This window comes from Nicotiana sylvestris, chromosome 2 (genome assembly GCF_000393655.2).
Source record: "Nicotiana sylvestris chromosome 2, ASM39365v2, whole genome shotgun sequence".
NCBI lineage: Eukaryota > Viridiplantae > Streptophyta > Magnoliopsida > Solanales > Solanaceae > Nicotiana > Nicotiana sylvestris.
The window spans coordinates 135,128,111-135,152,062 of NC_091058.1; the positions used below are offsets into that span (position 1 = coordinate 135,128,111).

General features: G+C 40.5%; 1 protein-coding gene across 1 annotated transcript; it reads right to left on the minus strand.

Annotated features, from left to right (window-relative positions):
• Positions 1–8,803: 8,803 nt before the first annotated feature.
• LOC138885641 (uncharacterized) lies at positions 8,804–20,737 on the minus strand. The gene is made up of 5 exons (XM_070166611.1): positions 20,190–20,737; positions 18,826–18,998; positions 14,668–15,017; positions 9,011–9,157; positions 8,804–8,890 (listed from the first exon to the last, which is right to left on the minus strand). The coding sequence occupies exons 1-5, from the start codon at positions 20,735–20,737 to the stop codon at positions 8,804–8,806; spliced, it is 1,305 nt and encodes a 434-aa protein (XP_070022712.1).
• Between the last annotated feature and the right edge of the window lie 3,215 nt (positions 20,738–23,952).

Below are 23,952 nucleotides of genomic sequence, written 5' to 3' on the forward strand. Positions count from 1 at the left end.
CCACAGATTTCCTTTTATGCTTTCTCAGTTGTCTTTAAATGTAGCAATTACTCTTCTTGGTCGTTCTGCCACTTGTTGCATGAATACTTGGCTTGTCTTATTGCCCATGAATACTATAATTTCCTGTACCTCATATGATCTCAAACATCACCTTTGATTTTTTTTCCCATTCATTAGCCACTATAGCGCCACTTTATTATGGAGTGCATCCACTGTTACAGTGAGATTATTGTTACTAGACCAATTCTTCTTCAAGTTAATATGCTTAGGTTGAAGCTCTCTTCCTTATTTCACGAGCTAGTCTTTCGTGGTAGTACTTAGGAGACCTTCTGGATCTTGTAAATTTGTGATCTTGCTATACTGTATACACGAAGGAATTTTCGATATTCTTACTCGCCTACAAACATCCTTAGTTACATACCTCTATGCCCTTGTACTTGTAGGGTTACTTCTAAACTTAGATTTTGATTGTCACCTTAATGACACTCTCCATTATTGCCGTAACACTTATACAATACCTTTAAATGCCCCAACTCCCATCTGAGCATTTCTCAAGGGTTATGACCTCATATCTGCGAGACTGAATTCACTATATTAGGATTCACTACGTTTATCTTGCATGATCTGTTGATTTGCTTATAACCTCTTGTCTAACCATAACATGACTCTTCCTGAATCAACTACAAATACTCGTTGGTCCATTCTCATATCTATATTCCGCGTAATCTCTCTTTGGTTATTTACTTTATCTTAAGTTACCTATCGAACTGGCTCCTTATGTATCAAGTGTTCATTTTGCACTTATTTATCAATATCGTCGAGTGCAGAACCCTTATTGCTTCTCCCCAGCATCATACTTGCATAATGTTTTGGAGTCATATCATATCTGTAGGATCTGAACAGATGCATTCTCATTCCTTTCACCTTTTTACTGCATGCTTCCTTTAATATCCCATAATTACCTCTTTATCTTTGTTATTTTTTTCCACATATTTACTGACATTTTACTCACCTTGAGGTAACCTTTCTATACCGGGGATAGTTGAATTTGTTATGCACATGGGTGACACTTAGTGTAATTGGTACACTTAGTCCCTTAAGCTTAACTCTACTCACTGTGCTTGCTTTAGGGAAGCGTCTTCCTGGATAAACCTTAAAGGTTATTCTTTTGTTGTCCATTCTGTTATTGTTGCAATGCTATCTCTGAAATTCTCACGATGGCGACTATTATAAACTCATTCTGTCACTTATTCATATTCAGTTTATCTTGTTTACTAGCCCATACTGATTTCTATTACTCTGGAGTCTAACCTTTCCTTCTGGTAATCGCGTTGGAGCCACCAAATCATTTCTCGAAATAGGAATATGACTTTATGTCTTATACTCTTTTATTGCCTTAAGTCCTGTCCTCTTGTATCTTCCTTTACTTGACTATAAACTCTGTCATCGTGTCGTATTTTGTTTTACTGTTATCCCCCATTTATTACATCTTATTCATAATGCTTCAATTACTATCTTCTTATTCTCCGACTAATATTTTTGTCTATCACTTTATTCTGATAACTTCAACAAATCATTCTTTCACTTTTAGCTCCCCTTTCTTCATCTCACTGGCTCTTTAGGTCACCTAGCATTCTCTCTTTACTAGGAGCGGGAGCCATACAAAGGTAAATATTTATCCCTTCTAGTGCCAATCTTCTAAATTTTTCCAGTCATTCTAGTATTTATATCTAAATGTACTATCTAGCTTGCACCACCAGGGTGTCTTACAAGGAGAACTATTACATAATTTGCAATCATTCGGAAATGTTAGCTAATGATAATAATCCATATACCTTTTTGGGTTACTCTAGCCCCAATTGGATCTTGCTATCCCCTTCTTATCTTAAACTGTATTTGTCAACTCCCATAGGGCATATAGAGATGCGCGTGGCCAATTGTACATATCTCTGTTACTGTTGAATGTAACTCAGAATGCATATATTTCTCTGCCTGAATTGTAAAAACTCAAAACCTTCAGTAACTGGTACCTCGTAACCTTCGCCACCTTGCTTCTTTTATTTGTTGAAACTTGTATCTACCTTCTAATTCTCTTATTGGTTTTTAAACCATATGGGTGGATATATATTCATGCCTTAGTCCTCCTTATCAAGAAACTTACGCGTCTTAGTACATACATAATCTACTGAAGACCTTACATTTATTTATCATAAGCATAATGCAAAATCGAGTTCCATTGACTCAACTCTTCCACAACAATATTTAATCTCTTACCAACTATCTGTTTGGATAAGGTATCATTGTGTTATGAATAAAATAGAATTTAGAAGTTTGAATTCTTACAATTAAGCTTTACCACACGATCTAGAGTAAAAAGAAAGAGTAACAGTCCTAAATGCCCTGCAGCCTCCTGCTTATAAGTGTGGTGCACTACACACCCATAAACAAGACTCTACTAGACACGGCTTGTAGAATCCCTAGGACAGAACTGGTCCGATACCACTTTTGTCACGACCCAAACCGAATGGGCCGCGACGAGCACCCAGTGCCTTGCTCAACCAAGTACCAACATACCATATCTTTCTTATCATACTATCATGGGTAATTGAGCCAGAAAACTCGTCATGAGATTAACAGGAATGAAACATAAGGGAATACTCAAAATAGGATGACCCAACATGTAATACAAACTTATACATGTGACATGCACTCCTATAAGACCAAAATGAACACTCGTACACTGAACATAGGCCGACAAGGCCATACAATCTTTCATATACATGACATATGTCAACAAGCTTCTAAGAGTACATACATATTATAAAGGTCGGGACAGGGCCCCGCCATACCAATCAATACATGTCCAAATCATACTGACCAAATAGGCAACTCCGGATCAAGTAGAGTGCACCAACACCTTCCGTTGAGCTGATAGCCTACTAGGAGGAATGTCAACCTGTCTATCAAGACCTGCGGGCATGAAATGCAGCATCCCCAGGCAAAAGGGACGTCAGTACGAATAAAGTACCGAGTATGTAAGGCATGAAAACATAAACAAGAATAGTAGTGTAAAGAGAGAGAGAGAAGATACAACCTGTAATATCTTAGTGCCTCTGGGGGCTACTGACATGAAATGCATAATTCATATATATACATACACTTTTAAAAAGCATACGCCTCTGTGGGCATCATCATCATCATCATCATATCTTACCCGGCCTCAAAGAGGACTTGGTAAAAATGTACTCGGCCATCATAAGGCTCGGTAGAATCGTACCCGACCATGTGGAGCTCGGTAAACCCAACTGATCAGTGGTTGCAGAATAGGTGCCGTACCCGGCCGACTATAGCGCGGCTCGGTAGAGTAAAATAGATATTATATATAATGCATGATAGACTCATGGAATCACGTCCTAAACCTTTTGGAGTGACATAAGAACATTATGGACATCCATACCCTCAATATGAACCTCAGTAGGATTCAAGGATCATACACAATTGCTTAGAATAATTTTATAAGGAAAGAACAACATGGAAAACCTTAGTTGCTAGGAGTAGATCCGTTATGAAATAACGTATTCATTTCACTTTAGGTCATGCCAAAAGAAAGTAGGAAGTTCCTTAACATACCTTATATATGTACTGCCCAACCACAAGCTATGCAAAGATCACGACTCCTTAGTCTACAATAAGAGAAATGACACTATCGTTATCATTTAAGCGTCGTAACTGTTATGTATCGACCAAAACCTATTTTACAATGAAACAGACAGCACCTCCCATATATATATGAATTCACACTAGTTAAAACAATCACAAACAGCCCAACATACCCCTATCACTTCATACGCAACACGACAACCATATTAGTGTCAAACAATCCGAAAATGTTACGACGAACGACCAACAACCAAACTTGCCATTATGTGGTGTTTCTCCACAACCTTCCTCCTCTGAACTCCATAAAATATACAACCCAATACCAACACGAAACAGCCCATAAAACAATCCCAAAAGTTCATCAACTCAAAAATAATTCTTTAGTTTACTTAAACACGTTTCGACTTGTCTTTTCTTTCAAATTGAGAAACATAACCAAAAGTACATAATTATACCTATTATCCAATAAACCATCCATGAATTCAACTTAAAAAATAAGTTCACAACCAGCCAACCATTACGCAAGAACAAACAACATACCATTCTTTCGAAACTAGCTAGGTCTATTCTTTACGATCGAGTTACAACTCTCAAACGCATAGATAATGGAAGGAGAAGCATAAACTTACCTTGTACTGAGTATAACCCACGAAACATGGTCCTTATTCATAAAAAATAAGTTCCTCAATGCGGCTACAAGAAGGAGAAAGAGAAACTAGCAAGCTGTTCGGCCGTTTCAGCACTAGAATCGCGTCGTAACACCCCGAATACCCTAGGGTTTGTGTGTGATTTTTGGGGAGGAGTTGCAGGGGTTCAATTAGGTTTTCAAGTTATGGAAGATGGGTGAAATAAATGAGTTGATAATCCTTTAAAATACCTCTTTTGACCGACTTGGGGCTTTTAATTGAATCCTCTCATTTTGGCAAGTAGGTGATGCACCCACTTGTCACCTACCAGCCTGTGCAGTCTCGAAAAAATATGTGTATATCTACGCCGACTTTGTATTGACAAATAGTTTAATGATTTAGATAGTAGACTCATATATCTTTAATTTTGTAGGTATATCATCTCATAGTTCCAAGTAGATTGGGAGAAAAGCTCAGTTACATTTGACCTAATGTTTAGCACATTTATGAATGGAACTTGTGATGACCTTTTCCAACTTTTGTTTCATAACTCGCTTGACTTCAAAACATAACACCAACTATCAAATTACTAAAATAACTCATATTATAATCTCCTTATAATGCTAATAACCCTAGTTTCACTCCAAAATTATATGGTAAAACATTCCAACTTGTCAACTTTCGACGAAACTTATTTTCTTCAATTTGTTGAGCTTCTAAGCCTTCAAACCCTCTTGCTACTTGGTATCAATGATTTTAAATATTTGTAACCTCCACGTTAACATGATGAACTAACTTTGTAAACTTTTCAACGATTATTCCTCTTCTGAGCTTACATTAATGGACTTAAGACGTACTCTTACGTACGAAAACATGGGGTGTAATACGAGCGTGATGCTCGGTTACTTTTGACCGATGCTGAAGAAAGCAAAGATGAGGCCGGTAGGCCGTAACCCTCGGGCGAGGGGGGAATAGATTTTGCTATCTGCATGTAGCATTTTTAAAGCATGTTTGTAGATTGGAGATTGTGTTTTTTTGCATATGTGTATAAAAGAAAACCTTGCGGCTTTATTTCTTCTGTATCTATTTTTGCCTTGACTTCGGCCATGTAAACTGGTCTTTGAGTTGGTAGGAATCCTTAGATTAGTGATATGGCCCTAGGGCTCATCAGGCTGGCCCGCAGGCTCTTGCACGCTTGGTCGACGCGACCTATTAGTGTGGGCTGGCGACAATGACTCTTATGCCTTTGGTCGATGCGGCCTTTTAGTGTGGGCTGACGACAATGGCTTTTACGCCTTAGGTCGATGCGACCTTTTAGTATGGGCTGGCAATAATGGCTCTTCGCCTTGGGCTGATGTGGCCTTTTAGTGTGGGATGGCAATAATGGCTCTTACGCCTTGGGCTGATGCGGCTTTTTAGTGTGGGCTGGCGACAATGGCTCTTACGCTTTGCTCTTAGGCATATTTTAGTTAAATTTTTTGGGTTTCGTCTCCGAATCGGGTTACGACTCGAGCTCATTTGAACCTCAAGTTTTGTATTTGTGCGGGCTGATGACAATGACTCTTATGCCTTGGGTCAAAACGACCTTTTATGTGTGTGGCCCTGAGGCTCATTAGGATGGCGACAATGGCTCTTACGCCTTGGGTCGAAGCGACCTTTTATGTGGGCTTTATTTTTCCCTCGATAAGTATTTTAGAGATAGTGTTTTCCCGGATCTTCGACGGCTTAAAAAAGCCTCGATTGTGAGTCGTTATATGGCAATGATCGAGCATCTCGGGAGGTTTTGGCTGGGAGGCTGAGTATCTCGAAGCCGGTGTTTAAGATCTAACATGGTCGAAGCCCTTTTTCCTATATCAAGGGTAGCCTGTTTAATTGGTTCTTTCCGAAGTAGATTCGAAGTAATTAAAGGCATGTGATTTTGTAGCGACAGTCGGGCGTCCCCGAGTTGTGTTAGTTTCACTGGTACAGCCTTGTGACTGGATTTAATTGTGTTCAGCCAGAGCCTTTAAGTCCCGAGTAAGATAGTTTCGGCATCTATATCGAGGGTATACCTTTTTAGGGATCTTACAAGTTTGATATATAGCCGAACTTTGAGATCGGGTTTATGCCTTTAGTAAGATCTTACAAGTTTTTCATGCTTTTGAGGTCTTACAGTTTTGGATACTTGGTACAAGTATTGTTCATGTCTCACTTGAGGTCTTACAGATATTGTTGTTTCCTTATGTAGGTCTTACGAGACCGAGTCTGCCCGCTCGGGATCTTATGGCCTCAGGTTTTTTAATGAATGGCGATTGGCGACAGTCCTCGAATAGTTGAGGGTACCTTGGCTCAGAAGCCATTACTTGTAAACTTTGTATTGCCTCATTGAGGGCTTACAATTTCGGAGATCCCGACCCTAAGGTCGTGCATTTTCTGAGATTTTGATGCCAGTCCCCGAGTATTCGGGGAACTTGGAGTCATTTCGTGATTTTCATTTGCCTCATCGAGGGCTTATAAGCTTGGAGTCCCGACCCTGAGGTCGTTCAGGTGTTAAATGGTTGACTCCAGTCCCCGAGTGTTCGGGACATTTTTGGCAGAGAAGTCATTTTTGCTAAGGTGCCGAGCTTCTTTTGGAGTGTGAGATGCTTTGATAAAAGATATTATTCAATTATTTGGTACAAGTGTACATGTTTTTGCCATTGGGGGCCCGACTATACAGACACGGTTTGTTCGACCGTTTGGCCCGGTACATCATTTTCCTATTGGGACACTATTTGGTGTTTCTTGGCTTGTCTAGGCAGATGGCCTTCCGGGAGGGGGGGGATGAGATGCCCTCCAATGTTCGAGGTTGATTGTAAAAGAAGCCGCGAATACTTGTTGAGTCTTCCTTAGGTAGCATGTGGATGTTGCCTCGTTAAAAACCTTGCCGGTAAAACCCTTTTCAGGATAAAAACTCAATCGAAGGAAAAGAGTGCAACGGATGCTTTAAAACCTTAAGGTCTTCGGGTTGGGTTAGCGCTTTGATTGCCTTGGACGGGCACCGGCACAAAGGTTAATTATTAAATATAAAATAAAAGGGGGGATGGTTATACCTCAGTGGTGATGGCACTTTTGATCCTTAGTATTCCTTTTGAGGATGCGATAGGGTCCTTTATTCGGATACGGCCGAGGGCGCATCTCATGGTTGTTGTCTTATCGTCGATTTATTTCTTAGTCCCTCTGATGGAGGGGACTTTGGTGTTTCGGCTAATAGCAGTTGTCTCGAAAGATCATGTGGATGACATGTTGCGGCTTGTCTGCCTTATCTTTTTTTGGTTTTTTCTCGGTCGCTGAGGAATTCCTGAAGATGACCGTTGTCGAGTAACCAGGCCACTTCCTCCCGGAGTTGCAGTCAATCTTTGGTCTTATGTCTATGCATGTTGTGAAATTCACATACTAAATGGTAGTTCCTTTATGATGGATCTGATTGTACAGGTCTGGGCCACCTGACGTCTCTAATTTTACTGATGGTGAACACGATGTCTGACATATCGACATTGAAATTGTATTCTGATAAGCAAGGTGCCTCTGTTGGTCCTGCATTCCTATCAAACCCAACTCTGTTGATGAGTCCCCAAGGATTATATCCTCGGTCTATCCTTCCATCGTTACGAGGTGGGTTGCGCCATGGGGCGTTCCTTCTATCTTCAATGTATGGTTGATATCTTTCTTTGTTTGGCTTTGACTCCTTCGCCAAGAGCCTGCTTGGGTATACTGAAATCGAGAGGCTCCCAGCTGGTCATCCTCGACCCTGATATTTGACTGGTATTGGTTGTGGACGTCCGACCAGGTCACAACATGATATTTGACCAGATTCTGTTTCAGCTGCTTCGAAGCCACCGAGCTTCGTTCATTCAGACCTTGAGTGAAGTCCTGCACCGCCCAGTCGTTAGAGACTGGTGGTAGTTCTATTCGTTCCGTTTGGAAGCGAGATATGAACTCTCACAACATTTTGTTCTCCCTCTGCTTTATCTTGAATACGTCATATTTACTTGTTGCTACTTTGATGGCACTGGCATATGCCTTTATGAAGGAGTCTGCCAGCATGGCAAATGAGTCTATGGAGTTGGGAGCTAGGTTGTGATACCACATCATGGCCCCCTTCGAGAGTGTTTCCCCGAACTTCTTCAGTAAGATGGACTTGATCTCGTCGTCCTTTATGTCGTTGCCCTTCACTGTGCAAGTATAAGCAGTAACGTGCTTATTGGGGTCTGAGGTCCCATTGTATTTTGGGAGTTCTGGCATTCTGAACTTCTTTGGGATAGTTTCGAGGCTGCTTCCTCTAGGAACGGTCTTTCTATGAACTTCTTCGAATCCATACCTTCCAGGACCGGGGGTGCGCCCAGAATTTGATCGACCCTGGTGTTGTAGGTTTCGACCTTTTTGTCGTTGACTTCTATCATTTTATCTCCCGATTCGATCCTCCTGGTGAGGTTCTCGAGCAGTTTTACGATGATAGGGCCTGCAATCGACCCGTTATTGCTCGATCTCTCCGGTACCTATTCGGCTGGGGGAGCTGTTCCTGTTGCTACCATTCTAAGAGTCTTCTGGTGACTTTGCAGCTGAGCAATAGCTAGCTGTTGTTCCTACAACATTTCAAAAAAAAACATGAAGGCTAACCTCACATTCTTCCCTAGTTGGGATTTTCGAGCTTCTTATAGATCTCCTTTACGCACGCTCCTGTTAGTGTGCGAGCTTATATCGACCTGTTGTGCGTCGCGTGAGACCACATCCACAGGGATCGGTTCTGGCACGTTCTCAGGGTTTCGTGGTGGTATGCCAGCACCTGGAACATCTACGCCATTTTCTCCGTGGTTCTCCAAATTGTTGTTTCCTAAGTCGGACATTTTGACCTGAAATCGAAGATCCTTGGACAAGAAAAAACATGAAAGATAACTCGCGTTGTGTAGCTAAACCAACACGAAAATAATCACTATTATTTTTAGCCCCACGGTGGGCGCCAAACTATTTACCGTGAATGGTAATAACAATTAAATTTGATTATGGGACTCTAAAAATACGTGATCTATTTTTGTGCTAGTTGTTAAGAAGTTGATGCTATGTATGTGAGACTTAGAAACCAAATGAGAGTCAAAGATAGAGGGATAACCAAACCGACAGGTCAATAATCGGGGCCTCGAGGTCGTTTCCGGAGCTCGACGATGAGCTATCAAAGGTAGTCGAAATGTGACTAACGGTTATAATAAAATTAACGGAGGCTCTTTATGGCCAATGATAAGCGATAAAGGATGAACAATACTGGAGATAATAAATGAAAGCAATAATATCAAGAGAATACATTAGAGAGTAAATAGAATGTTCTTGTATATTTTGTGTAGAGCAATTGAAACAGCAGGCCCTTAGAAAGTGACAAGAATCCCCTTTATATAGGAGAGGATTCCAACATAGTACAAAATACATTAATGATAAAGAAATGGGGATGGGACAACTAGATGACATCCTGATCAAGGGTTAGGGCAGTCCATTAGGCCATTTCAGTCCTAGCCACGTGCCTTGGGAACTCCCTATTTCTACCGTGGCCGCAGTCAACGTTGTCCCAAGATTGGGCCTCGACGAACCTCGAAGGAGGAAACTTGACCATGACCTTGTAGCATCGAGACTTCGAGATGGTATTTTGAGGTGCCTCGATGACGAAAAATTGGACCCTCCGATTTCACCGCATACAACTACTCTTATGGGATCGGGCCATTCACCTCGGTAGTACTGAGTACCACCATTCCTATGGGATCAGGCCGTTCGGCTCGGCAACTTCGTTCTTAATAATCAAAACTGGTTCTGGTTTTGTTATAATTGAGTTAGCGCCTTCATGGTCGGTTATGTTATGTTAGTAATTTGATATAGACTCCTGCGTGGATTTACTGTAGTTACTCTTATTGCCTCATTGATACTTGTTGTGCACTCACCATGTCTACTTTATGTGTTATATTATTATTTGACCTCTAGTAAATGTCAAGTCGACCCCTCGTCACTACTTTTTTGAGGTTAGACTAGATACTTACTAGGTACGCATTATTTTTCGTACTCACTATACACTTCTGCATTGATGTGCATGAACTGAGATAGGTATTACCAGCGGTCACGAGGGCGCGTAGCCGATCGTCTATGGAGACTTAGTGATGAGCTGCTTTCCTTGCTACGATCTGCAACACCAAAGTCTTCCTCTACCTTATTTTCTATTTCTATCAATGATTTCAGACAGTAGTCGTAGTGGTTTTGCATATTCTCCAGATTGTTCATGTACTTGTGGCACCGGGTTTTAGAGACTTTTAGCATTTATATACTGCTGTACTCATCATTTCTATCATCATAGTGGATGTACTTATTATGTTGGTATTTTATTTAGAAAGAGTTGTTACGGTTGCATGAATCTTGTTTAATTCATTCTCTTAAAAGGAAAACTTTCATTTTAAATGTTAAAAGGGGTAAATAAATAGTAGTTTCACTTGTGGGCTTACCTAACAATGGCGTTAGGTGCCATCGTGACCTATTACGAGTTTGGATCGTGACAATAGTCTTTTGAGAGAATAATGTTTTTAGTTGGTTATTTTGTTCACAAATGATGATGCTTATATAGGCAAATCATCTACTGTTTCTTCCATCAGAAAAATGTAAGAATCAAATTGAAGTTAATGTTATGTATTATTGTTGTCTTAATGACAAAATGTCATAAAGACAATAACTTTAAACTTTCTGGAAAGCTAATATCTTTTCATAAACGAAGTCACAAGAATTAAGAAATCGTCATATGAATGAATGTGAACCATTTATGAAATAGTAACTTCATTCTCCCACTTTGCATATACATACAATCTAGAATATTACAAAAATTAATGGCGGAGATGTATGAGAATTAACCACAAATTAATTGTGGATTGGAAGTTCTTTATTCTTTGCATTATCAAATTAGAATATAACGCCTAAAAAAATATTACCAACAATCTCCCACTAATGCAAAGATAAAGAATAAGAATAATTTCTGGTCAAAAGGAAGAAATATGTATTTAAGTGTCAATATCTTTCGATTTGAATTGACATGTAGTGAAATGAGGCAACGACTAATATCCATAAAATGAAGTACTCTTGAACTAAATGGACATAAATTGAGACCCCTATAGCACATACTTATCCTTAATATTTATGCAAACTCCGCAATATTAACACAATGCTTTTATGGTCATGCACACACCTTGAGTCTCATAAGGGCTCAAGAAATACATCTCAAGTCAAACATAAAAAGCACTTGTCACAACCCTAGTTTTCCTTCGTAGAATGTTGTGATGGCACCTAGTCTGTAAGACTAGGTAAGCCTAACATACATGAAGAATATGACTAAAATAATGAAGAAACTCCCAAATACTAAATAATTATAATAAAAGAAACTTCGTAGCTCAACGGAATACACTTCCCAAAATCCGGTGAAAACAAGTTGCAAGCTCTATAAGATTTGTACTGAACATTCCTACACATCAGTGTCTATAAAAGGAAAAGAAAATGAAATAGACTAGATAAAGGATGACTCCGAGGCCTATGGACGCCGAAAGGTATACCTTGAAATCTTCGAATCTGAACTCACCTCACTGGTGTCTGCACTGGTAGGAAGTACCTGGATCTGCACAAAAATTGGGTAGAAGCGTGGCATGTGTACACAACAATGGTACCCAGTAAGTGCCAAGCCTAACCTCGGTAGAGTAGTGACGAGGTTAGGTCAAGGGCCTACTGGAACAAATAAGAAATGGAATAGGTATATAACAGTGTAATAATGACAACAATGTAAATGAACAATAAAGAAATATACCAAGATTAGCTATATTGAACTAAGGAAAATAATGCATCACGGAAAAAATCAAGGAATGATATGAAAAGGAAACAAGCAACCAAAACACAAATGAAGTAATAGAGAAGTATCAACAAGAATATCTACCTAGGTACCGCCTCGTAGTCTCAAATCACAAAACAATTTACAGACTTTCGTTATATCACCGCGGGAGCCTTACATTTAGTTTTTAAAAATCATTTTTTCCGAAATAGCTTTCGACGTTTTGGCCCACCTTATCACACTGTGTGGCTTCAAGTAGTTCCCCTACTAGAAACACGTGTATCAAGCCCACTTTATCTCACCGCATGCGTTTTAACCCCAAACCTTATACCACCGCATGCATATCAATATCACAACATATCACAAATCACACCTCAAGTGCCCAATATCACAATTTGCCACAAAAATCAACAACAATGGTGTTTCCACAATAAATAGCCCATGGCTCAACCACAATACGCACAAGAGTCTCAACAATATCAATGGGAAGTGAATAACTCAACAAGAATGGCATTTCACAACTTAACAACTTTGCCTCAGTGTGAATCACGACCTTTGTAACTCAATACAATTTTCAACAAAAAGATATTCCAACAATGTCAATTTCAAGTAAGGAACTCAATGGTTAAATAATGAATAAGGAATAAATGAAACAATAATTTCAACTAGGCATGTAAAGGCAAATAACAAGTAAGAAGTAAGACAACTAAGGCATGTGAAACTAGACTAAAGATGATGAATATAACATATTATGGTAACTCAATTAAAGGTATGAAAAGAATCTACATAGCTAGAACAAGTCAATTACCACATTTAGCCTATGCACACACTCGTTACCTTGCGTGCACGGCTTTCACACATAACAATTATCACAAAACAACACCAATCCTATGGGGTAATTCCCCCCCCCACCCCACAAAGTTAGGCAAGACACATACCTCACAAAATGCAACTCAATCCACTAGTAAGTCTTCCCTTGATTATCCAACTCTGAACGGTTCAAATCTAGCCAAAACAACTTCATACCGTAAATATAAACTATAGAAAATAATTCCAAACAATAAACTTACGATCTTTAAAGAGGTACAAAAAGTCAACTCAAAAGGTCAACCCAGGCTCGCATTTCAAAACTTGGTCAAAATTACAAATCCGAATACTCATTCAATAATGAGTACAACCATACAATAATTACCCAAATCTGACCTCAAATCGCCTTTCAAATCCCCAAAATTTAGTCTAAGAAGTTTTCATAAATTTTCCCGAATTTTTAACTCAAATCACTAATTAAATGGTGAAAATAACAATGGATTCATGTAATATAGTCAAAACCGGGTTTGAATCGCTTACCCCAATGATTTCCTTGAAGAACCCTCGAAAAAGTGCCACAAACCGAGCTCTTCCAAAAATAAAAAATAAAATCAAACACTCAAAGGCCCCTATTTCTGCCCAGCGATTTCGCTCATGCGGGCATGGGGTCGCACCTACGAAAAATCCATTGTAGGTGTGGTTCCAACATAGGATCTGAAGGCTCACACTTGCAGAATCCATATGCGCATCTATGCAACCGCATCTGCGGAAGGCCAGTCGCATCTGCGCATAATTGGCCGTACCTGCGGTCCCAGCGGGCAAGACCAAACTTGCTCCTGCGGCTCAAAGGCCGCTTCTGCGGTGCTGCACCTGCGGCCCAATGTGCACAGGTGCAATTGCACCAGGCACATCCCAGCTTCAGCAATCATACAAGTCCAAATTTGATCCTGATTCAATCTAAATCACACTCGGGGCCCTCAGGACCCCGTTCGAATATACCAATAATTTCCAAAACACATAACGGACCTACTCGAGGCCAAAAACCACATCAAACAACATCATTCTTCGAATCGCAACCCAATTCAAGCCTATTGAAACTATGAACTTCCGAATTCCAAAACTAATGCCAGTTCATACCAAACAACTCCGATTGATTTCAAATTTTGCACTCAAATAATAAATGACATGACGGACCTATTCCCACTTACAAAATTGGAATCCGACCCCGATATCAATTAAGTAAACTATCGGTCAAACTTTCCGACCTTCTAAACCTTCAACTTCCTAACTTCCGCCAATTCAAGCCGAAATGACTTACGGACCTCCAAATCAACATCCGGACACGCTTCTAACTCAAAAATCACCATACGGATCTAGGAACCGCCAAAACTCTATTTTGGTGTTGTCTATACAAAAGTCAAACTATGGTCAACTCTTTCAACTTAAACCTCCGACTTAGGGACTATGCGTCCTATTTCACTCTGAAACTCACCCGAACCAAAACCTAACACCCACAGCAAGTCACATAACCATACTTCAACATAGTGGAGGCAATAAATAGGGGATCAAGGCTAAAATACTCAAAATAACTGGCCGGGTCGTTATATACTCTCTATATTAAAACAAACATTCATCCTTGAACGAGTGTAGAAACATATCTAGAGTGGTGAAAAGATGAGTATAACAGCTACACATATCGTGATCGGTCTCCAAAGTCACCTCCTCGACTGGTTGACCTCTCCACTGAACCTTCACTGAAGCAATGCTCTTTGACCTTAACATTCGAAAATGCATGTCCAAAATGGCCACTAACTCCTCAACATAAGACAAATCCTTGTCCAATTGGACCGAGCTAAAACCCAACATATGAGACGGATCACTGTGATACTTTTGGAGCACGAAAATACAGAATATTGGATGAACTACAGCTAGACTAGGTGGCAGTGCAAGCTTGTATGCCACCTCTCCAATCCTCTCAAGAATCTCAAAAGGTTCGATATACCTAGGGATCAACTTGACCTTCTTCCCGAACCTCATAACACCCTTCATGAGCAAAACCCGGAGTAGCCCTGTTCCCCAACCATGAACACAACATCACAAACCTTCCAATCCATATAACTCTCCTATCTCGATTAGGCTGTACGAAGCTGATCTTGAATCAATTTAACCTTTTACAAAGCATCCTGAACCAAGTTAGTACACAATAGCCTAGCAACACCTGGCTCAAACTAACCCACCGGAGACCGACACTGCCTCCCATACAAGGCCTCACGCAAAGCCACCTGAATGCTCGATTGGTAACTATTGTTGTAGGCAAACTCTACAAGCAGTAAGAAATGATCCTGAGAACCCTTGAACTCCATCACACAGGCATGAAGCATATCCTCCAATATTTGAATAGTGCGGTCAGACTGTCCGTCCATCTGAGGGTGGAATATTGTACTCAACTCAACCTGTGTTCCCAACTCACGTTATACAGCCTTCTAGAATCGCGATGTAAACTACGTATGTCACGCCCCAAAAACCAAGGAACGCGATCGGCGCTCAACCGAGTAAACCCGACTGAGCAAGCCTGTTAGGTTTCATTCTACCCAAACTAGTTCATGAATAAAGAGGGAATGTTATCCCATTTAATCAAAACACTAAGCAATCTTCGATTAGCAACATTCATTTAATCACTATTAATGACTTCATTCATAGTTTTCAAAATATAACAAGTTTATAAGTTTAATGAAAAACATGCTTATCAAGTACCAACATTTCTAGTCTAGACTCCCAACATTAACCACCACCCACAAACAGTCTACAGAGTCTCTAAATACAATAGAAGAGTAATAGGAAAATGCCGGCAACAAGGCTTCGGCTATACCTCAAAACGTGATGAGAAAATGAACAAAAGATACATGAAATGACCCGGGGATAGAGTGGGGCTCACCAAGATTGCTGGGAAGAGAATACCGCTATCACTGGCCGATGCCGCCCGCTGTGGAACCACCTATATCATTAAACGATACAACTCCCCCGGCAAAAGGGACGTTAGCGCCGTCGAATAGCACTAGTATGTAAGGCTAAAGGTCCTCTTTTAGAATAAAATAACCATACAAACAAAGAAACATGAAACAGTAAGTCGATTCAACAACATGCAAGCTTCCAATTGCAACATGTAAGTCTTCTAGTTTATGAAAATAATATATATAATTTTTGGTTGGGAGATCATTAGCACTGATATGAGTTATACTACCATCTTTGTTAGCACAGAGTCCGATCATGACCCGATCGGCTAGGTAGTCCCTTTGGAGACATGTACCACAATCACAATTCCAGTTTTGAATTTCCAGTGTTTGATTCCCAGCACAATACCACCATGTGTACAGCATGGCGTCCGATCACGACCCGATCGGCTAGGCTGCCTTCCTATATATGCCGTGTAGGTTGGCGTTACCAATTTACAAATGTTACTAAGTTCATCCCAATTAAGGGGAATAACCACGATCCACCCCTACACCGGCACGTGTAGTTTCAGGTATGAGCCTTATGACCCACCCTTCCTCGATTTTTCTAATGATACTCCTAAAAATATTTTTGATTTGATTGGATATTGCACACAATTGTAGTATAAATACAAGTATACAAATATAGCATAAACGTAACCATGCTTAGCTCAATACCTTTCACCTTTTATAGTTTTTATTAAGGTTCTCAATGTCTCTCGATAACAGTATTTCTTTGGCCCTTTGGGCCTTTTACAAGGTTCATCTTTTTCATGGCACGAAGGCCGCATTTGGTTTTCCACATTTTCATCTCCTTTATTTCCAAGAATCACCAACCAATGTCAATGTACCGAATACTCCGGGAATCATATATTTTTGAGTTCAATAGTAATAGAAACTTCAAACACAAAGGATTCTTCCTAAAGAGGAACATGCCAACCAACAATTGAAACACACATTGAAGTTACAAGCAAGCAATCACCTCAATTATCCTTGAATTACACCTTTTTCCATCATGACAAAAGCACAATTTCAGTATCGGAATGTGTAAGAACTCGCATTACATTGAATGTATTTATAAGGCAAAGCATTATCTAAAACAACCACTTATGGGCATAGTTCAGGTACAAGACCTTTAGGCCATTCTATTTTTTTGAAGTTAGTTCCCAACGGTTGGGTCAAGGCTTATTTCATAATTGTTTCACATTTTCTCATTCAATTCATTTCCATACATCTTTACAGTTTATCAACAAGTAGACACATTCAATCAAGGCATTTAGTACACATAAGAGCAACTAGGTGCATTAAACAAATTGAATTCTTCTCACCCAATTAGTATACTAACTTTCATTTAAAATGTGACTCAAGGCTATACCATTTTGGTAGAGAAACAATACTTAAGCTTACGAAAACAATATGGAATTCACTTCCGAGAGAGAAAGTTTAGCCTACATACCTCGATTGAGCTTTTTTTAAGTTCTACTATACTCCGAGACTCTTAGCAACATCAATCTCTTAGGAACATGACAAATCGAACCACAAATTAGAGAGGTGATTATAGTTCTAGCTCATTTGAGCATATTTTCAAACACTAGGTGTGCATTATGCTTTTAAAACCATTTTGGGAAAGATCCTACCATCCCTCATCCCATCTTTAGCTAAAGACCTCACCAAATACTTTAAGAACTCATGCATGCAAGACATCCACTCCCATCCTCATGGATTATCCTTTTAATGGTCCATCCTAGTTATATCTAGTAATTTAAGAGCTTGGGTGATAGAACCTTACCTCTTAGGAAGAAGAACTAGGTGCCTTTCTTGACAAATCTTCAAGGTTCAAGCAAGATCTTAGGAGAAATATTGATGAAGAACCCCTTCTCTCTCTAGGACCCTCTCCCTCTCTTTAAATACCTCAGGAAGAAGGCCTAAAATGAAGGGAAGCAAATAATATATTGACATGGGGTCGGGTTAGAAAATTAGAATTTAGGAGCCCCGACACAATCTGCGATCGCATATTAATTGACATGCGGCCTACATAAGGGACCGCAAAATGGCCCCCAAAACATGAACAAACTGCCCGGGTATGCGACAGGAATGCGGTCTGCATACCTGTTGTGCGGTCACATACTGCGCCGCAGAACAGCCCTTTGGAAAAGTCACAAGGAGGTTATGCGATGACTATGCGGCCCGCATATCGGTTATGCGATCGCATAGTCGGCATCACAGTCGACCTCAAAATTAGCCAACATACTGACTCACTTTGCGGCGACTATGCGGTCCGCATAGCTATTGTGCGACCACATAATGGACTACAGAAATGCGCTCATCTGAAAAACATTATTCCTTAATTTTTTAATGCACAAATCAATCATAAGGGTCCGAACCATGGTGAGCAAGCTCACCTCGAAGAATATTACATGTTTCTAACACATATTTCTAACTTGTCACTACGAGATCTCGAGTTTTTGAGCAAAATTTTCACGGGCCCTTATAGCGTACCCCGGTGAGATATGATAGATATTAGCACACCATGATGTCCGACAATCTCACGAATATAGACCTAAGCTAGCTGCTCAAAATAATAAATAGTCACCACTGGAATACAATGAGCCGACTTGGTCAACCTATCTGCAATCACCATACCGCATCAAACTTCTTCCGAGTCTATGAGAGTCCAACAACAAAATCCATGGTAACTCGCTCTCATTTCCACTCGGGAATCTCAAGCCTCTGAAGCAACCCACCTGGCTACTGATGCTCATACTTCACCTGCTGACAATTTAGGCACAAAGATATATACTGCACTATGTCTTTCTTCATTTTCCTCCACCAATAGTGATGCCTAAAGTCTTGATACATCTTAGCGGCACCCGGATGAATGGAGTACCACAAACTGTGAGCTCCTGAAAAATCAATTCATGCAAACCATCTACATTAGGCACACATAGTCGGCCCTGCATTTGCAACACACCGTCATCCCCAATAGTTCCCTCCTTAGCATTGTCGTGCTGAACTGTGTCCTTGAGGACAAGAAAATGGGAGTCGTCATATTGACCCTCTCTGATGCGATTATTTAGAGAATATCGAGAAACTACGCAAGACAAAACTTAACTAAGCTCCGAAACATCCAATCTAACAAATTGGTTGGGCAAGGTGTGAACATCTAATGCTAATGGTTTCTCCGCTGCCGGTAGATATGCTAAACTGCCCAAGTTCTCCGCCTTTCAACTCAAGGCATCGACCACAAAATTGGCCTTCCCGAGATGATATAGAATGGTGATATCATAGTCCTTAAGAAACTCTAACCACCTCCGATACTGCAAGTTGAGATCCTTCTGTTTGAAGAAATATTGTAGCCTTTGGTGGCCGGTATAGACCTCACAAGGGACACCATATAAATAGTGCCTCCAAATCTTCAAGGCATGAACAATAGTTGTTAACTTAAGGTCGTGGACAAGATAATTCTTCTTATGTACCTTCAACTGTCTAGACATGTAGGAAATCACCCTAACGTCTTGCATCAACACCGTGTCAAGGTAAACAAGTGACACATTATAACACACAGTGTAAGACCCCGAACTCGTAGACAATACCAACACTAGGTCTATAGTCAATGAAGTCTTGAGCTTTTGAAAGCTATCCTCACACTGTTCGCTCCACCTGAATAGAGCACCCTTCAGGGTCAATCTAGTCATAGGTGCAACAATAGATGAGATACCCTCTATGAATCGACAGTAATACCATGCGAAACCAAGAAAACTCCATATCTCAGTAGATGAAGATGGTATGGGCCAACTCTATGCTGCTTCAATCTTCTTCGGATCTACCTTGATCCCTTGATTGGCACAATATGACCCAAAAATTCCACCGAATAATGCCAGAATTCAAACTTTGAAATTTTGCATACAACTTCTTTTCTCTCAAGGTTTAAAGCACGATTCTTAGGAGTAGCTCATTATTCTCCCAACTCTGGGAGTACACCAAGATGTCGTCAATAAACACAATGATGAATGAGTCAAGATAGGGCTGGAATACAATATTCACCAAGTGCATGAATACTGCCGGGGTGTTGGTTAGCCTAAATGACATCACAAGGAACTCATAATGATCATACCGAGCCTTGAAGGCAGTATTCGAAATATCCGAATCCGTAATCTTCAATTGATGATAACCTGACCACAAATCAATCTTGGAGAACACTCTGACACCTTGTAGCTGATCAAATAAGTCATCAATGCATGTAATGGATACCTGTTCTTCACTGCAACCTTGTTCAACTGTCGATAATCAATACACATGCACTTAGAACCATTCCTCTTCTTTATAAACAAGACCGGAGCACACGAAGGTGATATACTAGGATGAATTAAACCCTTATCAAGCAACTCTTGATACTGTTCCTTTAACTCCACTAGGGCCATACGATATGGTAGAACAAAAATGGGATGAGTGTCTGACAATAAGTCAATACGAAAATCGATATCCCTATCGGGCGGCATGGCTAGAAGATCTGGTAGAAATATATTTGGATAGTCTCTCACTACAAGAATTGAATCAACGATATGAGTATCAATACTAATATCCCTCACAAAGGCTAGATATGCATCACACCCCTTCCCAACCATTTGTTGAGCCTTAAGGAAAGACACCACCATGCTAGGAACATAATCCAAAGTATCCCTCCACTCTAACTGCGGCAAACCTAGAATAGCCAATGTCACCGCGTTGGCATGAGAATCAAGAATGGCATGATAGGGTGAAAAATAGTCCATGCCCAAAATAACATCGAAATCTACCATACTACGCAATAATAGGTCAACTCTGGTCTCAAAACCACCAAGAACAACTAAACACGATCGATACACACGGTCAACAACAATGGAATCTCCCATAAGAGTGGACACATAGACAGAAGACCTCAATGAATCACGGGATATACCCAAATATGGAGAAAAGTTAGATGATACATAGGATAAGTGGAGCCTAGATCAAATAAGATTGATGTATCTCTATGACCAACCGAAACAATACCTCTGATGATTGAGTCAGATGCAACTGCCTCTGTCTTAGTCGGAAGATCATAACATCTGGCTTGGCTTCCTCTTCTAGGTCGACCCCTACCTGCCCGACCTCTACCTCTAGCTGGTTGTGTAGGTGGAGAAGCAACTAGTGCGGTAACCACGTCCTTAGAAGTCTAGGGACACTGTGGAATACGTGGACCTTGAGTAGTCTGTGGAGGTGTATCTCTCATGAGCCTAGGGCACCCTCACCATATGACAAGTATCACCATACTCAAAATGAGCTCTCGGGGCATGTGGATATTGAAACTGGCTCGGGCCTGATCAGCTAGATTGATCGCTAAAAGCACTCTGTGAAGGAGGTGCAGTAGATAGTGGCGGTGCATAATAGGCAGTCTGAGACCTGCTAATGGCCGAAATATCACTGGAAGCTGGGAGTGTTGAATGAATAGGACGACTCACATAGCCTCTACTATGATGAGCTGTAAGTGGGGCACAGGAACCACTATATGTGCCAGCATTTTGAGGTCTCTTGGCCTCCCTATCCTCTCTCTCCCAGCCCCACATACCCTCCAATCTCCAAGCGATATCTACCACCTACTGGTATGGGGTATCATTCTCCAACTCTCAAGCCATGCTGAATCAAATACCCTGGTCGAGCCCCTCGATAAATCGACGGACTCGCTCTCTGACTGTGGAGAACAAGGCTGGTACATGTCTGGACAACTCGCTAAACCAGACAGCATACTCCAACACAGTCATAACACCCTAGTGCAACTGCTTAAACTCCGCGCGCCATGTATCTTGAAGGATCTTGGGAACAAATTTTCTCATAAACATCTTCGAAAACTAAGCCCATGTTAGTAAAGGTACCTCGCCCGGGCTACCCAACTCATATGCTCGCCACCACCAATAAGCCGCTTTCTTAAGCTAGAACATAGTGAAAGCAACCCCACTCGACTCCACAATACCTATATTATGGAGGGTACAATGGCACTCCTCAAGAAAACCATGTGCATCGTCTGAAGCTAAGCCACTAAAAGTAGGAGGTGGTACTTCTGGTACCTCTTGATCCTGAGCTACTCACCATCAGATTCTGCTACCCTACCCTTGGGCTGAACTAGGACAACCGGCTACAATGGTATGACCTCTAGGACCTGGTCAACTAGGACACACTACTATGGGTATAGGAAGTAGGAGTCTGTGCTCCTTCCCTGGCCTGACATGTGGTAGGAGCAAGTGGAATCAACCCTGCCTAAGCTAGAGTACCAAATATGCTAAAAAACTAGCCGAGGGTCTCCTAAAGTGATGGGGCAGTAACATTCGTCTCAGGTGCCTGCCCTCCAACTAGAGCTACCGATGGCAGCTCTGTAGCAGCTAGGGCAAGTGCTCTGGCTGCACCACGTACCCATCCTCGGCCTCTGCCCTGGCCTCTCACGACTCTAGTAGGGGGTATGGGTGTTTGACAATCAGATCCAGCCATGTGTGTCCTTACCATATGTGAGAGAATAGAACGAAAGAGATTTAGAATTTCAAATTCAACAAATTCGCACGATAAGGAATCAAAGAAATGAGTCTTTTCCTAACAGTTCTATAGCCTCCCAAAGATAAGTACAAACGTCTCCGTATTGATCCGCGAGACTCTACTAAACCTTCTTATGAATCATAACACCTATGAACTTAGAGCTTTGACAGCAACTTGTCACAACCCCAATTTCCCTCTGTAAGATATCATGATGGAACCTACTCTATAAGACTATTTAAGCCTAACATACATGCAAAATATAACTGAAATAATGAAGAAAACTCCCAAATACTCAAATATTATCATAAAAGAAACTTCATAGCTCAACAGAATACACTTCCCAAAATATGGCAAAAACAAGTCACAAGCACTATAAGATTTGTGATGAACATTCCTATACATCAGTGTCTATAAAAGGAAAAGAAAATGAAATAGACTAGATAGAGGATGACTCCAGGCCTGCGGACGCCGGTAGGTATACCTTGAAGTCTTCGAATCTGAACTTGTCTCACTGGTGTTTGGACTGGTAGGAGGTACTTGGATCTACACAAAAATTGTGCAGAAGCATAGCATGAGCATACCACAACGTACCCAGTAAGTGCCAAGCCTAACCTCAGTAAAGTAGTGACGAGGTCAAGTCAAGGCCCTACTGGAACAAATAAGAAATGAAACAGGTATATAACAGTGTAATAGGGACAACAATGTAAATGAACTAATAAAGAAATATACCACGATTAGCTACACTAAACTAAGGCAAATAATGCATCATGGAAGAAATTAAGGAATGCTATGCCAAGGAAATAAGCAACCAAAACACAAATGAAGTAATAGAGAAGTATCAACAAGAATCACTACCGAGGTACCGCCTTGTAGTCTCAAATCACAAAACAATTCACAATCGTTCCTTGTATCACCAAGGGAGCCTTGCATTTAGTTTTTAAAAATTATTTTTCTCGAAATAGCTTCCTGCATTTTAGTTCACCTTACCACACCGCGTGACTTCAAGTAGTTATCCTACTAGCAACACGTATATCAAGCTCACCTTCCAAACCTTATAACACCGCATGCGTTTCAACTCCAAACCTTATAACACCGCATGCATAACAATATCAGCACATATCAAAAATCACACATCAAGTGCTCAATATCACAACTTGCCACATATATCAACAATAATGGTGTTTCCACAATAAATAGCTTATGGCTCAACAATAATATGCACAAGTATCTCAACAATATCAATCGGAAGTGAACAACTCAACAAGAATAATATTTCACAACTTAACAACTTTGCCTCAATGTGAATCACGACCTTTGTAACTCAATACCAATTTCAACAACAAAATATTCCAAGAATGAAAATTTCAAGTAAGGAACTCAAATGTTATATAATGAATAAGGAATAGAAGAAACTGTAATTTCAACTAGGAATATAAAGGCAAATAACAAGTAAGAAGTAAGACAACTAAGG